Source organism: Psammomys obesus, unplaced genomic scaffold (genome assembly GCF_907164565.1).
Source record: "Psammomys obesus unplaced genomic scaffold, mPsaObe1.curated_primary_1811, whole genome shotgun sequence".
Classification (NCBI taxonomy): Eukaryota; Metazoa; Chordata; class Mammalia; order Rodentia; family Muridae; genus Psammomys; species Psammomys obesus.
The window spans coordinates 13,982,538-14,000,211 of NW_026596085.1; the positions used below are offsets into that span (position 1 = coordinate 13,982,538).

Here is a 17,674-nt window from a genome sequence, read left to right on the forward strand (position 1 = left end):
TGACCCTGGTCTTGTACTGGGATTCCTGGGGACACTGACCTAGAGGAATCAGGGTGCTCACAGGCTTATCCATGATAATTGTTGGCACATCCTACCTGTTAGGAAGTCCAAGCAGAGGTGGCAGAGGGCCCTGGGTTTTGGGGGAGAGGGGTCCCTCAGCCCATGAGCCCTAGGCCCCACAGGGCAGCCCACCAATCCCATTGCTAATCCTGGCTGTGAGGTAAGGCTGTCTCAATCCCCCAGTGCTGCCTGGTGCAGCTTCACTGGTAGACACTCACTAAGGTTCTCTGCTTTAGCCTCCATCAAAGTTCCAGGGACACTAACTGGGGAGAATATGCTGCCCAGAGCAGACACCTAGGTGGGATCTGGAGAGCAGCCTCAAGCATATAAATAGGTCCATTGGGTAAGCCTAGATGCTAGCCTGGAACCCCTACTAGGCAGAGCCTTGTCTATAATGCTCAGGGAAACTGCTGCCTCAGGCCTTTCCCCGAGAGGGTCCTTGGATGGATGAAAGCCAAGAAAGCCTCTTAACAACATGGAGACTGTATGATCACCTGAGTTGAAAGGACCAGGAGACTACGTCACAGGACCCAACTCTCAGCCACCTGGCTCCTCCTGCAGCCTGGGATAGGTATAGCAGAAGATCTGTTGGGGCTCACTGAACGAGCAGGTGAAGAGACCTGACAGCCTCCACTAAGATGGACCAATGAGCTTTCTCCCAAAGGTTTGCATTTACCTGGCTCAGCCATGTATTCAGGGCAGTTAATCAGGTGTGCACTTAAGGCAAATGTACATGACCAGCTCAAGAACCAGGTGTGGAAATATTTTTTTTTTCAAAAGGGGTTGGGAATGTTGGAGAGACGGCTCAGCAGTAAGAATGTTTTCTACTCTTGCACAGGACCTAGGTTCTCTTCCCAGCATCCACATTAGACAGCTCACAACCACCTAACTCCAGTTCCAGGGGATTCTGATGCCCTCTGGCCCCTGTGAACACCTACACTCATATGTGTACATAAACTCACACAGGCATATATATATATACATATATATATATATATATATATATATATATATATATATATGTATGTATATATATATATACTGTCTCAGGATTTTCTACTGCTCTGCTGAAATACTATGACCAAAAGCAACTTGGGGAGGAAGGAGTTTATTTGGCTTGCACTTCCACATCATAGTCCATCACTGAAGGAAGTCAGGCAGGAACTCAAACAGGATAGGAACCTGAAGGCAGGAGCTGATGCAGAGGCCATGGAGGGAGGTTGCTTGCTCCCCATGGCTTGCTCACCCTGCTTTCTTATAGAACACCAGCCCAGGATGGCACCACCCACATCAATCACTAATTAAGAAAATGCCCTACAGCTGGATATTATGGAGGCATTTTTCTTAATTGAGATTCCATCCTCCCAGATGACTTTAGCTTGCATCAAGATGACATAAAACGACCCAGTGGATGTACATATTAAAACAACACATGAACCTTTTAAAAAAATTAAAAAGAAAAGTACCGGATGTATAAGCAGACTCAGCCTGGAGCGTCTATCTTCCCTCTCTGCTTCTATAAAGACAGCACCTCTACCACAGGATAAACAGAGCTGGGAAACCTTACATCATTGGCATTACAGGGGGGAGACTGAGGGAAGAGGGCTGAGGCTGGGGGTTGGAGACTTTCCTGCCTGATCACCTGATCACCTGATCCCCCACCACCCCCACCAGTCCTTGGCCTCTTGGATCCCAGCCCATTGAAGATCAAAGCAATTCTTCTCTATCTTTACACTGCACGCCACTCAGCTAGGAAGAGGAAATTGGGCTTTCCTTAATTGGCCTCCCTTGAACGTCTGTGTCTTCCCGGTGTCACTACATCATGAAAGCTCATCACCATGTTCCACTCATGGCAGATGATTAGCCAACAGCACCCAGTAGCACTGCTGAGACAGACATGGGCACAGAGACCCCTTCCCAAGGTGAGCAGGATACATGGAACATTCTTGCCAGCATGGAATGGAATGTGTGCAGCCCCTTAGAGGGGCTCAGAGCCTCTTAGTGTATGTCCTCCTGACAAACACTGCTAGCCGGCCTCCCCCGGGACCCCAAGGGCAGGAAACTCAGCCCTGCAATGGTACAACTGCTTTTTCTACACTGTGCCTCTGCAGCCCAGCTCTCTACCTCACCTGCCCTCCCCAGCCATTAGGGGCTCAGCTGCAGGGGCAGATCTACTGCAGCCCTTGCCAATTTGGTGTCTGTTCCCAGCAGAGCTGCAGAGGCTCTACACCTTTTCCTGGTGGCGCAGAGAGCTAAGAATGTAAAAACCAGCGGGATTTCTGAGCCTTTCTTTTCATGAACTCTTTCTTCCTCAGCTAATGGCTCCCTGCAAGGCCCTCTCTCTGCAACTGAAATGATGAGGCCTGGTGTCTGGGTAATGTGGGCCAGCTTCCACCCCACGGTGACACATTTAGGTCAGATGCAGCGCGGTGCCCGGTCGGTTGTCACTCTACAGAACAAAAGCAACACAAACCCAGTCATCAGTTTCTCATGCTCCTCCCCTAGAGGAGGAGAAGGAGGGTGAGGCTCACTGCCTGCCAAGCAGAAAGCGCTGAGCTGGCCTCCGGTAAGGCCACCCCCGCCCAGCCTCCCCATGGAATGGAGTCTCTTAGGACCGTGAGGGCCATGGCAGCCAGCCTCCATCCTCAATGTCTCTGCCTTGAGTTCTGACTGTGGCCTGTTGGCAGTTGCAGCTTTCTCCCCCAGAACTCTGAATCTCTTGTAATATAAGCCTGCCACTGCCACGACTCTGGGGATTCCTCAGCCTCACAGAGGCTGATGAGGCTGCATCCACACATGACAGACATATGGGAATATGTGACCCCTGATCCCTCAGTCAGGGGGCAAAATTCTCCCATGGGGTGAGAGGTGGGATGAGGAGCCCTTCAAATATTTAAGTATTTGCTTTCTGTGGCTGCTAATATCACATTCTTACTTAGTACAATAGTCACTGTCTTACAGTTTTAAAGGTCAAGAGATCAGATAGGCGTTCTAGGCTAGAACAGAGGTGTCAACGGAGGTTCATCTGGAGGCTGGCTGCAAGACTGGGCATATCCCATCCTTTCCAGCTTCCAGAGGAACATGCTCTGCTTGGCTGGTGACTTCCAAAGAGCAATGACGTCATGCTGACCTACCTCCATCATTGCCAACTCCATCTGACCCACCAGCCAGCCCCCTCCATGTGATTGTGCCGCTCCCATAGATGATCTTGGATCTTCTAATCTCTGGCTTAGGCACAACTTCCAAGGAATGGTCACTCACACAAGTTCCAGGGGTTAGGAGTTGAATACTCTTGGAAAAACAGATTCTACCTACCACATTCTCCTCCCAAGAATTATCTCAGACAGGGCAAAGGAACCCCCATAGACAGAGGCCCACAGAGGACTTTCCAGCTTCACGGCATTCTGAACATTGCAAAACAAGAAGCCCTCTTCTGATGGGCATACTGGCCTTTATGGGTGCAGGGACTCCCCAATCTAGAGGAGTCCTCCTTCTCACCTCACTCTCCAATTATGTCCTCAAACAAAGAAGCAGGACTCCTCAAGACCCCACCGGGGCAGCCCAGACAATGAATGCTTACACAGACTTTCTTAAAGCAAAGTAGTTTTGAGAAAGGAACCAACGAACGGGACATTGCCAGAGGCAATAGGTGTGCCATCCTATAATATGTTCACACAATCCTGAGCAGCAGGGCAGTAAGACACCTGATCTCCTGTGCCCTCTGTCTGAGGACAGAGGTGTACACAAGCTCAGGGCCCAGGCTGTAGCTGACTGTCCTATCTCCCTATTTACACATGATGTTCTCACAGGCTCAGTCAAGAGACAAAGCCATACAGGGTCTGGGTCTAAGTCACAAGTGAGGATTCAGGCAGAGCCATAGCCTAGCACATTAGACCAGAGTCAATACAGCAGAGCTGTGAGACCACTTATCACATGCCACCAATGGTGTGGCACAGCTCCTAGCCCAGGGTCCAGCTTTTCTTACGTGGCCCACTGCTGGTTATTATTGACTCCAGGCAGGTCCTCTCACTCCCCTGGCATTCTGCAGGCTCCCTGGCCATTCCTGCTGTCTAACCAGGTCAGCTTACTGCCTGGAGTTGGTTTCCAAAATTTCTGAGTCCCAAGGGTATACCTCAAAAAAAAAAAAAAAGAGTTCAATGTCACAATTTAGAAGCTCCCATTCTAGGCTTCTGCTCACACAACACCCATGCAGGCAGACCAGCAAAGCAATTACCAGGAAGACAGCAAGATGGCTCATGTGCACAGCACCAGAGGGAACCAGGACAGTCCCTGAGGGACAAAGTCTATCCCCCATCCCCACCCACATAAGAGTTATTGAGGCAGCAAAATGAATGTGGAGGAGAGAGAAGACCAGGCAACTCTTTCTCTATCTAAGTAATCTATATACATCTAAAAAGGCCAGGTCACCTGTGATAGCAACCTTCAGGGACCCTAAGAAGGAAGAGACATTCTGATCCCCATGCTCAACCCCGTTTGGAGACTGTCAGACATCTCCAAAGCAAAGGGGCAAAGTGAATTCAAGAGAGGGAGCCCCTGAAGCCAGAGGGACCTGGTAGAACAAAGAGCATGCCTAACAGAAGCTATGGGAGCCTGGCACAGCCAGGCCACCTGCCCATCCACCTGGTCCAGCCTTCAGCCTCTTCAGGGTCTGGAAGGTGAACAGCAGGTGATTCATGGACCCTCAACCTCAAGAAACCCATTCATCCCCTCTCAAAATATGCTGACTCAAGGGGACATAGAGGAGATACTCAATTCAGCCCATGGTCATGGCCTGCCCAGGCTGCGCAGACTCCATGGCTCCCGGCCCACAGGGAAGGAAAACAACATCAAAGCTATTTTTAAATTTGCAAAAGCAGATCTCTTAAGCAGGAATCCCTTTGGCACAAGATGCAACAGGTCCAGCCAGAGGTAAAAAAAAAAAAAAATCAAATGATAAGCTTTAAATAAAATTTCTTCCCACCCAGCTGAAGTACACACACACAAGAGCCACCCAGTGGGGAAAAGAAAGCTGTCACAGGCCAGGCTGGCCTGCATACACAGGCACCTGATCAGATTTCTCCCAGCCCAATTTACCCTTCCTGTTATCCTTAAGGACCTTTCTAAAAGACAATGCCTGGCCATCCCCAACACTCCTGACCCCAGGGCATCTGTTCACGGTCATTCCCAGAGAAGAGGTCAGCTGTGTAAAGCTCTCCTCCCCTCTGGCCACTCCACTGGGAGGGTGCCTCGCTCACTGTGTCCACCACAGCCTGTGTGTTCTCCTAGTGCTTCCTTGTCACCATGTTAGTCACTGCTCTGCACAGAAGCAGCATTTACTGCATGATGAACTGTCAACACCAAGCTGAATGTTCCTTCAATCAGGCAGTGCGTATCATGCAGCCAAGTTCTGGATAGTTCACATTCTGACGTGACAGGCTGCTGCTTGGGCTGGGCCTGTTACTGAGTTTAGGAAGTCAGTTATAGGGCTGGGGTGGTGCCCTGAGATATCTTTTCTCTATGTGCAAACAAACAAACAAACAAATAAATAAATAAATAGAGAAAAAAGGAAAGAAAGGAAGACATAAAAAAAAGAAAAAGAAATAGGATTCTAGGCAGAACCACTGCCCAGAATGGCTGGCTTTACAGACCTATCACAGCCTTCAGTATATGATGGGGAGATGGGATGGCATGCCACCTCTGATGTTCTGGGCTTGGAGGCCCTGGCTACCACTGAGTTGAGAAATGTGAATATTCAGAAGTCTCTGCCTTAAGGTCTGGAAGGAGAAGGATAAGGGCTGGAGAGATGGCTTAGGGGCTAAAAGCATAGGCTGCTCTTCCAGAAAACCCAGGCTCAAGTCCCAGAAAACATATAGTGGCTCACAGCTGTCTGTACCTCCAGTTTCAGGGATCCAGTGCCCTCTTCTGGTGTCCATGGGCACCAGGCATGCACACAGTACACAACGGTGCACAAACACACACACACACACACACACACACACACGTGTGTGTGTGTGTGTGTGTGTGTGTGATATATATATAGTGTGAGTGTGTGTGTGTGTGTGTGTGTGTGTGTGTGTGTGTGTGTGTGTGTTTGCTTCTTATCTTATGCTTCTTCTGGACACATCCCTCCAACCACGCACCAGCCGCCAAACTTTCTCAAAGCATCAGGCTCATTGCTAGAACCCAATTTCTGTCCGATTCCTGGGCAGGAGGGCAGGCAAGGTGAGGTGAGCTCCACAGGCTCATACTGGGTACACATGCTAGGAAGCAAAGTAAGGTTAAACTGGGCCTGGGCCTAAACACCAGATAAGAAACAAAGGAAGATACAGCTAGAGAATGGCTTTGAGAGGTGCCTAGTAAGACCCCAAAGGATGGAAGGAAAGGCATGCCTGGGTTTGGGGTAGCACCTCCCTCCGACCATCTATCTGCTCATCCCATTATCTATGTGCTCACCACTGCTTGATAGTGCCAGCAATCTGCTTGTCATCCATCCATCCACCCAGATGTGTACTGAACACCCTGCAGCTGCCAGACTCTGGGACCATACAGATGAGGCAGCAGCTGCCTTCTCTCCCTCCCATAAAATCCAGCTGGTGGATGCCAATATGGACAGGCAACAACTGTCCCTGCCGGGCTATCCAACACACCCCACAAGCCAATGGACAATGTCTCTGCCATATGAGGCTTTCCACACGGAGCAACAGACAATGGAAGGCTGCTGGCCCAAGCGACTTCTCTCCCCACCGCAGACACAGGACCTCGGTCATGCCATTCAGAAGCAGGGATGGATTACCCACTCATGGCCCTGGGAGCTATACTGTGACCGTGAGGCAGGATATGAGTCCACAGAGAGGTCACAGAGACAGACAATGGCTGTGGATTGGAACACTCCCCTGAAAATCAATTGTCATTGCCCAAAGCACCCTGCCAGACCTGCGACTTGGAGCTGTCAGCATGACACAGCAGATGAGCACGTACAGATGATGACTTCACTGTATCACCCCAATACTGCAGGAACCCTGGCCCTGGGGCAGACCAGGGCATTTAGAGTTTTTTTTTCCTCTGAAGTATGAGCAACAGGCAGGCTAGGGGTTTGGTAATCAGGCTCAGCCTCTGTGCTCAGAGAACTTCTATCCTGGGCAATGAGAAGTCTTAGGGCCAAATATCTTACCTGCAATGAAGACTTCAAGAGTGTATTTTACTAGGCAACAGAAATTATCTAGAAAAAGCAAAGGTTTGGGGCTCCTCTCCTACCTTGGTACTGGGTACAGATCCTAGGGCTTCACACAAGATGGAAAAGCTAAGTCATGCCCATTCCCCCAGACATACAAATATGAAACTATGGGCCTAATGGGTCAGATCTTTAATTTTCTTAGGAATCAATTTTAACTTTTTCCTGAAAAAAATTCTATAGGGCTTGCGTCTAGCTCATTCCTGTCTCCTGCCCGTATCTTTTCTCTGACCACCTCCTCCCACTGGCTTCACTCTACTCCACACTAGGGACAGAAGCAGGCCCACCGAGGTGTTGTCCCTGGGGCTTATCTTTGAGCTCCACACCACTTAACTTAGAGGAGGGGGCAGTTAGGAGGTCAGGCCTCCCAGCAAGACATCTGCAGGCCCAGGTTTTGAGGCACGCCATCAACCACACACCTCTAAACTGGTCTCAGGACTGTCCCAACTCTTCAGAATGCTAGAGGAACTCTGGTGGCAGCAGAAGTGACAGCTGGGAGGTGTCAACTCAGAGGAAGGGACCTCACTCCATGAAAGCTCTGCAGCCCAGCCCAGCAACCAGGAGGCCCCTAAAAGGCCTGCAGCACTTTTCCCCCTCCCAAATCCAATGCCATGCCAAGCTGCTTTGGGGGAGAGGCTTGTGTACACACTCTTTATGGCGCTGGTGAATCTTGCTTCTCAGAGCCTGCATGAAGCAAGTAATCAATAAATGCACACTCAGATATAAAAAGCCTTGGAGGGGAATTGCATTTGTGTCCAACAAGCGATAATGCAGTGAAACGCATCTCGGACTTCCTGGAAATGGACACCAGTCATTCGTTTAAGGTCTTTAACAAGCTTTGGCCCCTGCCTTTGGCTGGAGCTATGGCACATTTCAACTGTACCTTCTTTATCCCATGTCATTTTCTCCTGGGAACATCTGTACCCTTCAATATTTAATCACTGAGGAAACCTATTGTGCACTTCGGGCTATTTCCCTCTTCTGTGAAGAATGGCACCTGTTGTCAGAGAGAGTTGAATAGAATTTGAACACTAATCATATAGCTGCTTATGGGTAGAGCCAAGGTCCTAAACAGCTCATTCTGAGCTGCTAGTGAAAGGAGGAAGTATTAGCTGGAAGCCTGGGTCTCAAGGCCAGTCTGAAGCTTCCCCGACCCTACACATGGTGTTTCCCCTGTAAGAAGGAACAGGCCAGCATGTGCTGTATATGCTTAGTGAAAATAGGAACATATTTCTGTGTCTCAAGACTCAATAACACTGTATTGCCCTGGAAACTGTGATGGATGCCATATTGGGAGGAGGCACGGGCTCCTCTGTGCAAACTCCATCTCAGCCAGGCTTTTCTGCTATTTCTTCCAGTCACTCAGCGCCCACTACACCCAAGCCTCGGGTATAAAAATAGGTCCCACCCCATCCTCAAAGTGCAGATGGCCTGGGAAGAGCTGCCTGAAGCCAGCACCCAATGTAGAAGGCTGGGGATGGGATAACCAGTCACTAACCGGCAACCAGGAGATTAAGCCACACCCAGCCTGGGGACACTGACAGAAAGCAGATCAGGGACTGTATCTCTGGTACCAACCCAGAGTGACTGCTAGAAGAGAACACAAGTGTGCATAAAGTATTAGTGTGCTAACATTTATCTATGGGGAGGGCTGTTATCAAACACAAAAATCAGTAGAAGTGATCAGTGAATTAACAGAAAACTGGAACTCCAGAGAGGATGAGAAGGAGCCCAAAGTTCTCTGACTATAACTTGATAATGCAGCCAGATAAATCACCCTGTGTTCTTTTTAAAATCTGCTTTTGGGATGGGGTCTCACTGTGCTTCCCAGGCTGCTGTTGAATTCCAGGGCTCAGGTGACCTCCTGACTCAATCTCCCTGGTGCTGGGACCATAGGCTTATGCTACTATAAATAGTTTTTCTTGATTGGGTGTTCCCCCCTCCCAGTACTGTGGAAGGGACCCAGGCCCTCCCTTGAGCATGCTTGGCAGGCCTTCTGCCACTAAGCTACACCTCCAGTGCAATAATTTTAGAAAGTTACAAAAATTAATTTGACAAGGAACTGTTGGCATTGTGCAGAAATAGATGAGGCAATATCTCATATCTCCTGACCGGCACTGAGGGCACACCACCATGCCTGTGACATTCAGGGCAAAAAAAACACATGACTGGAGTCTTTGTAAAGCAACAGAAGGTATCTAAACCTAGCCAATTCTATGTGCAACCTACCTGCATACCTCAAAAAACACCTGCTTCAGGAAACAAGCTGAGAAGAGGAGCCTAAAGGAGCAATGCATGATGAGAGCTTTCTTTTGCTATAAAGGACATTAAAAAGACAATAGTGAGGCTGCAATAAGGTCTCATACCAGATAATGGCACAGCGACATCATTTCCTGGTTTTGATAGCCGCACACTGCACAATGTGGCTAGATAAGAGAACAGCCTTGCTTTTAGGAAGCATGGCAGAGTATGCAGAACTTAGAAGCATCGTGTCTGAAACAGACAACCAGGCGGCTCAGGGAAAAAAAAAATTATATATATATATATATATATATATATATATATATATATATATATATAAATAGATAAACAGATGGATGAATGGATGGATGGGTAGGTGGATGAAAGATGGATGTGTGGGTGGGTGGGCAAGAGATGGATGTGGGTGGAAACATGTGGGAGTGGGCGAGAGACAGACAGATGCGTAGGGGGGAGGACTAGTGGGTAAGTAGGAGATGGATAGATGTGTAGATAGATGGATGAAAAAAGGTGGGTGGGAGATGGATGGATGTGTGGGTGGACGGCTAAACAGATGAGAGGCGGGTGGACACGTGGGTGGCAGATAATAAATGGGTGAATGTACACATGTATATGTAAATGTATAGACAGCTGGATGGTGGGAAAGGGAGGCTTAGTAGGTAAAAACTACAGACAAACAAGTGTGGCAAAAATGCTACCCTTTGAAGAATAGCTTCATGAAAATCATACAGAAATTCTTTGTGCTATTTTTGTAACTTTCTTCCAAGTCTGAAATAAAGTCAAAATAAGTTTCTGCAAAACAGAGGCAATCTCCGTAAACACCCTGAGTGGAAACAAGTAAGGGTGGCCTTGCACTCCTTGACAGTAGGGCCATGAAGAGAGGACGGAACCTTGCACATGGCATTCTGATGAAGAAATGGATACTTCCATAGTAAGATATCCTCTTGGGGCAAAAGTGGCAGAACTGGACACACACCAGGCTTAGTGGTCCCAAGGCTGACGGTGGCCCTGGCACTTTGTTTTACTTTTGAGACAGGGTCTCATTATGTAGCTGTAGCTGGCCTCTAACTGACAGCCATCTGCCTCTGCTTCCTAAGAGCTGTATGCACTGCCTCGTTGGGGTGTTTGTGGATTTATGGGTGTTTTTTTTTTTTTTTTTTTTTTTTTGTTTTGTTTTGTCAGGGTTTCTCTCTGTATCCCAGGCTGGCCTGAGATGCTCCTGCCTCTGCCTCTGGAGTGTTGGGATTATAGGTGTGTGCCCAGCTAGTCCTGAGACCTGCATGTATTATTGTGAGATAAAACAATTGAGTAAGTCTGGTGCTGCCTCTCTAGGAACCAAACAGTCAGTATGAATAGCTGAAGATACAGTAAAGACCCAGTGAGGTCCAGAAGACATCCAGGAGTCTTGGATGTATGTTCCTAGAGAGTCACCTATCTGAACTCACACTGCCCAAGCCCTGGACTCTGTAGTGGTAGCTACAGCTACCATCCTGCAATCCTCAGTTGCTCTCTAAAGATCACTTTCCATTGGGGGAAAACAAAAACAAAAACAAAAACAGGGCTGCCTTGAGAGATGATTAATTTCAGCATTGGGACAAGAAGTGTTCGTGAGGGTGTTAGACTATCCTGTCCCACTCTGAACAGGCTCAGAAGCCAAGGGATAAGGCACCCGCAGCCCAGAGGCAGAACTATGAGCACATACTCAGGTCATAACTCCATGACCATGCCTTGTTACTGGGGCTCCTGACAGTGGAGCAGGCACCCTCTCTGGTCTGAGGTGAAATATTCTAGTCATATTTAAAACTGTGTCACAAAGGGAGGAAGTCTATGTATCCTGCCTTTCCCATGAAAACCACACCTCAAGGCAACCATAAAGCAAAGAGAAATTTGTTTTCTGAAATATGTTGGTTAATCAATAGAGCAAGAACTACAGACATACAAATATGACCAGTCTGATGAGATGACAGCCCTTTATGACATTAGGGACAGCGTGCCCCAGGGCGATGCACAGAGGTCTTCCCCTAACACCGACATCTGCCTCTATGGATGAGGGATGGCAGACATGGACAGACCACAGTGCCCTATCCATAGAATCAAGTGGGAAGTTCCAGCCACCAAGGGTGAAGGCAGTAATAGAGAGAGAAGGCACCAAAAGACTGAGGAGAAGCACCAGCCGTTCCCACCCACGGGCTCTGCTGAGTATCGATTCAGAGTTGTCAAAAACCTATCAGGGAAATCCAGTCGGTCTCTGATGCAATCAGAGAAAAGCTGTCTGTTGTTCTACTTGCCATCTTGGTCTCTCAGCTTTTGTCATTAAAACATATTGCGCTATCTACTAAAATATTTACAGATGAAGCGATAGAGCGCTGGCTGAGCTTCGCCCGGCACACCCAGGGAGGGAGGAACAAAAGCCAGCCTGGCCTAGAATCCGCTCCTACAGAAGCAGGTGTGAGTCAACAGAGATGCTCTCACACTGTCAGGGTGAACGCCAACCCTTAAGAGTCACCAAAGAGGGCAGTGGTGGCTCATACCTTTGATGCCGGCCAGCAGGAGCCATGAGGGCAAGGCCAGCAGCAACTGCTCCCACTGTCTCAATGCATAACAGAACAAATAGCTTCAGATTCCTCTGAGGAACTCAGAAAATTCTGAGATAGATACGTTTGATTCACTAAAATCAACCTAATTGTCAGGGAATAGGTCGCTCCTCTCCGAGACTACAACTGCTCCCTCACCCCACCTGCACAGCACAGGCCGGGGCTGGGTTTTGTTAAGCAACAGGCAACAGGCACACGTTCAGATAGACGGAAAGTGTCACATGGAGATATCAAGGTCCAAAGTCCACATCTATCTTGGTCCAAGCCTTTCGCTGAACACGCCTATGTTCACACATGCCTGCCCCATCTACACCTGCCCTCATGCACACCTGTCCCACCTCCATTCTACAGCATCCCCAGACTGGCCCTGACTCTGTGGTAGTCGCCCCCTCCCCAACCCATAAGTACTTTTCTGTACTCACGAAGAAAGTGCTTTTCCAGTAAGGCGATTTCCAGATGACCCTTGATCTCGTTCAGCCGATCAAACTCTGTCCTATTGAAGTCCTGGACACCTGCCGCCATGATGAGGGTCCCTGGACCAGCCTGGAAGGAAACCGACAAGAGTTCTGAGGGCTACACAGAAGCAGCCTTGACTGATCCTAGCTGGTTTTATGAGGCCCCAGAGCTTTGGGATGTCAGCCAAGACTCCTGGTGCTTTAGTGCAACTGATCACAAGGAAAAATATGGTATAGTTGATATAATGGCCATAGGGCCCCCAGGAGCATCTTCCGGAACACATGAGACAAGGAAACATGGGCTCTACAACTGTTTGTGCTGGCATACCCTTCCACCTCAGGATGTTAGACAGCTCCTCGGACCTGACAGGAGGTCTTAAGAAATAACACACAAAAGCTGGGCATGGTGGGTGCATGCCTTTAATCCCAGCATGTCAGAGGCAGAGGCAGAGGCAGAGGCAGAGGCAGAGGCAGAGGCAGAGGCAGAGGCAGAGGCAGAGGCAGAGGCAGAGGCAGAGGCAGGTAGATCTCTGTGAGTTTGAGGCCAGCCTGGTCTACAAATCAATTTCCTGGATAGCCAGGATGGTTACACAGAGAAACCCTGTCTCGAAGAAAACAAAAACAAAATGAAACACCAAATCACAACAACAACAACAAAAGTGGAAATAACACAAAAATCAAAACCCCATGTGAGGACTGGGAAGACTGCTCAGTGGTTAGGGTACTTGTCACATAAATATGAAGACCAGAGCTTGAATCCCCAGAGCCTTCATAAATGCCAGGTGGGCGTGGTACTTCCCATACTTGTAATTCCAGCTTTAGAAGGCAGAGCCATGGAATCACCAGAGCAGACTGGCTAGCAAGACTCACTATCACTGAGCTCTGGGTTTGATTGAGAGATCCTGCTTCAGTGAATAAAGCAGAGGAGCAATAAAGGATGATTCCCGACATTAACCTCATGCCTCCTCATGCACACATATGCACATGGACTCACACACATACCCCCACACATGCAAACATGCGTGTGCACGCCACACATACCCATTTAACAATGGAAAGGGGGGGGTCAAAACACTAAATAAAGTGTTAAACTTGGTTTCTGTTGTTTGGTTTTTGAGACAGCCTCATAACACAGTCCAGACGGGCCTCAAATTTATGATCCTCCTGAGTGCTGGGAATACAGTGAGTATTTCCACACCCAGCTGGCATTAGCCCTCTTGATGATAGCAACATTGACTGTGGTGCTGCAGAGGGAAGAAGGCACGACACTGTCCTGGCCAGGATATGATCCAATCAGAGCAGTTACCCTCCAATGGAAGGCAAAGGGCATCTATCCTACACTATGTAGATCAGAGGGAAAAACAGCTTGTAAGTGAGGCCTGTGAGGAACCAAGATGAGCATACTCCATGCCATGTCCTTCTCGTTGGCTTCCTAGAGAGCAAATTCCACCATTTTCCTGTCCAAGGACTGGCTCTTGTCACAGTACCCACTGCCACTGCCATAGGCATTAGACACAGCTACAAACCCTGCTGACACTGGGAAAAGAAAGCAGCCCCACCCAGCACTGCACAGCCTCCCGGCCGCAGTGGGAACTCACATGGTCATCCCTACAGCTGCACTCTGCTACTGACATGGAAAAAAAAAAAAGTACACAACTACCCTGCAAGCAACAGAGGAAACCTACCCACCTTGCCTGGGCACCCAAACCTCTCCTAGGCAATAGGACATATGTGTAGACAGGTCAGCTGGGGTAGCACTGTGGATATGCGTGCCCTTCAGGGGCCATAGCCTGGGATGAAGGGGCTGGCAGGGACCAGAGGCTCTGCACAAAGCCCACCAGTCCATGGATACCCTGCCTGGGCACCTGGCCTGCACTTCCAGCGGCTCTGTTTACCAGTTTACCAGTTCATGGGGACATGGACCAGGTCCCCTGGTACAGTGGCACGTGAAAGCTTCGGGTGGCTGAGGCCACACTAACTTCTACTGTATGGTCCACCCAAGGGGTCCTATGGGTGTTACTCCCCAGCTCAATGCTGACAGATGAAATCTTGCTAAGAGGCTCCTGCTCTAGAAGAACAAGGAGCTCATGGGTATCCCAGCACCGCCAAACCCCTGTCCAGGATAAGAAAACTCTCCAAGAGGACATGCATCCCAACCTTCGTCCCAGGTCACATAGCAATGGATCCCAAGGAAGCTCACAATCAGGTGGGAAGCCAGGTGACCCCTCCCCCCAGCCCAGAAACACCAAGCAGACATCATCCACAGGTGGCTCGGACCCAGCCAGCCCCAAACTAAATGTACTAAGCCAGAAGAAAGCCACTGAGAGTCTTTGCTGTGGCCTGTGTGCAGGACTCCATATATACAGGCTAGCGAAGCTGCAGCCAAACCCCAACATGGCTGCCTGTCTCCAGCCCCATCGTGTCAACTAGCCCCTGACATGTTAAAGGCAGGAGGTAATCAGATGCCTGACGTGGTTGTCTGTGAAGGGACCACAGAATTCACACAATCTCAAAAGCAAACTTCAGGACACCCATGACCTGCTCATCCCTAACCCAGCTCTGGGCCATATGACCTATGGTCCCTGGGTAGCACCTAATTCCTAACTTTGCTCCCTTCCGACCTCTCATTGCTTCACCGCCTCCTGCTCCTTCCGAGTCTCTGCTCAGGCTGCTTCTGGCATGTGCACCCCGATTTCTTTGTCTCCATATCCTCTCCTCTGGCCCTCTTGTCTATGCACCTTCTAAAAGTTCTACTCATTCTCCCAGTAGTTGCACCTAGTCTCCCAGTGCCAGCACACTAAGGCAAGGGCTATCTTAAAAGGGAGGTCATCAATGTTGAATTGAAATGGGATCCAGCCGCCCAGCAGCTCTGCTGTCCTATTCCCACTTCATCTCCAAGAAATGCCCCACACTGGCTGCAGCCTGCTCTAGCCTACAAGGAGAATGTGTTAAATATTTCACCAGCTCTGCTCATGGCACCAGCAGGCTTCTAGCAGTACTATGTTGGGCTTAGCAGGCCTGTCTGCTGCCCCATTTGTCAAGGGACCCTACAGCAGGAGTTCTAGGTGAGCCAGGCCATAGGAGTGGGCACAGCCCATGCAGGACAACTAAGGCCCTGCTCAGGAGATGCCCAGCTATTAGGTTATGAGTTACATAGCAGAGAAGAACAGGAAGCAAGAACTACCCTGCGCAGTACCATGCTAAGGAAGGTCAGTGCTGCCAGCCCACCTATTCTACTCCACTCAAGATCTGCCTTCCCTACAACCAATTCCTCCCTAGATCTCCTCAAGGGATGATGGAGGGAAGAGGGACCCTGGGATTCCCTAAGAAGTCAGTGGGCTTGACCTATATCACCTGGGAGATCTGGTCTGGAGCAAGGACATTAACCCTAGGAAAAGACAGTGGAGGGTTCTAAGCCCTGGCGAGCTTCTAGAGTGAGTGTGACCTTCACCTGCCAGAGCTGTCCTTGGCTCCAAATAGCCCTCGAATAACCATGCCCGAGGTGGTTGTAGAAGAAAGTGAGGGGCTGTCAGTTGTTAGTGGGAACAAAGCTAGGGTGTGTACCCATGTCCCCTCATCCTAAATCCCTGCTTTGACCATTAGGGGATGTCTTAGAGCAGAGTCCCAAGACAAACTGCTCTGGACACAAATCCATTCCCATGGGGATACCCCAAGGCCCCAAATCAAATCATAGGCCTATGAGTAGAAGGGAAGATGACATAGGAGCTGAAATGGAGGAATGGAGGCAGGGTAGGGGGTGGAGGGTGAGACCTGGGTACTGGTCAGTATATGAAAGGAGGGAGAAGAGTCCAAGAATTCAGCAGTTAACATACAGCTTTGGAACCTTGTGCCTAACCCAGCATGCTCCCCCACAGTGGCCTGTGGCGTGACCTTGGTGTAATCACCACCCAGGGCCTCAGTCTTCTTATCTAGATGCTGGCACTAGAAAGGAGCCTCATGTGCCAGGCACAGTACAGACACTCTGGCGCTCCTTGTGTCCTGGTTGTATGTGCTAGCCCTCTAGCGGCAGGACCACGCTCCCGATCCCTGTTTGGGGTCACGATGGTACCACGGGATCATGGGATCCCGGATCCCACCAGTAACGCCAGTTTTCAAGGCAACCCAGGAGACCAGAGTCAATGATGCCTCTCTTCTCAGCATGTCAGGTCAGGAAGGGTGAATCCCAAGTGAGGAGGCTAAGAAGGAGGCTTGGAGAAGAACCAGTACGTTCCAGCCCATAAGCCAACCTTCCTGGAAGGGAGCAGGGTAGCCACATAACAGGCAGGCAGCCGGTGCAGAGGCTGACAGTGAGGGGGAGGGGGCAGAGACAGAAAGGTCAACCTGATGCGCTTAGTGGCCTCCTGCCAAAAGTGGCCAGTTCATCCTGGGATGACCAGCTACAGTGAATGCTCGCTCATTTACATCCCTGGATGGTTAGACACTGGCCTCAGGGTTTCTACCCAACATGTATATTCTAGTAGCCTCAGTGCAGAAGAGGCCACAGTTCAGGGGAGTCTCCTGACCCCAGCAGCAGTGAAGGTAAGGCCTAAGGGATCTGGCAAGTGACCAAGGTCTCCAACTCTGGAGTGACAAGGCCCCAGGGTGCTGTGCTGAAGTTCTGGTGTTATTCCCCCTGCAGGCTTCATGGTTCCCTAGGTGGCCCTTTCTCAGACTCAGGGGCGGAGTAACTGTGACCTGGGAGCCAGAGGCCTGGACATGGACCGAGGCTGGGACAAAACCACTGTAAATTTACATAATGAAGTGCGTGTAAAGATGACCAGCTCTCTCATGATAAAAGCCAGGCAAGCCGAGTTGTCATTTTGGCCTGAATCGACCAACACAGGGGTTGGAGGGAACCCAAGGTGGAGGTGAGGGAGCATGGGCCTTTCAGCCAGTTGTGAGGATGAATTGCAATGTCTGGAGTGGGACTGCTCTCGGCAGCCATGGGAGGTGCCAGCACTCTGGTATGAGTGGGAAGTGGCCTGTGTGGGCATGTGACTCAAAGACCAGCAATACCATGCTGGAGGGCGCCAGGGTACCTCAGCAGGGAGGTCACTAGAGGCAGAAACGTGCAT

The 17,674-nt window shown here is 49.7% G+C and overlaps 1 protein-coding gene across 2 annotated transcripts in view; it reads right to left on the reverse strand.

Annotated features, from left to right (window-relative positions):
• Gramd4 (GRAM domain containing 4) overlaps positions 1 to 17,674 on the reverse strand; it is a 76,051-nt gene that overhangs the window by 22,954 nt on the left and 35,423 nt on the right. For both annotated transcript variants that reach the window (XM_055627092.1, XM_055627093.1), the window contains exon 3: positions 12,567 to 12,687. In XM_055627092.1, the coding sequence (XP_055483067.1) occupies positions 12,567 to 12,687 (121 nt within the window). The remainder of the gene's footprint in view (positions 1 to 12,566; positions 12,688 to 17,674) is intronic.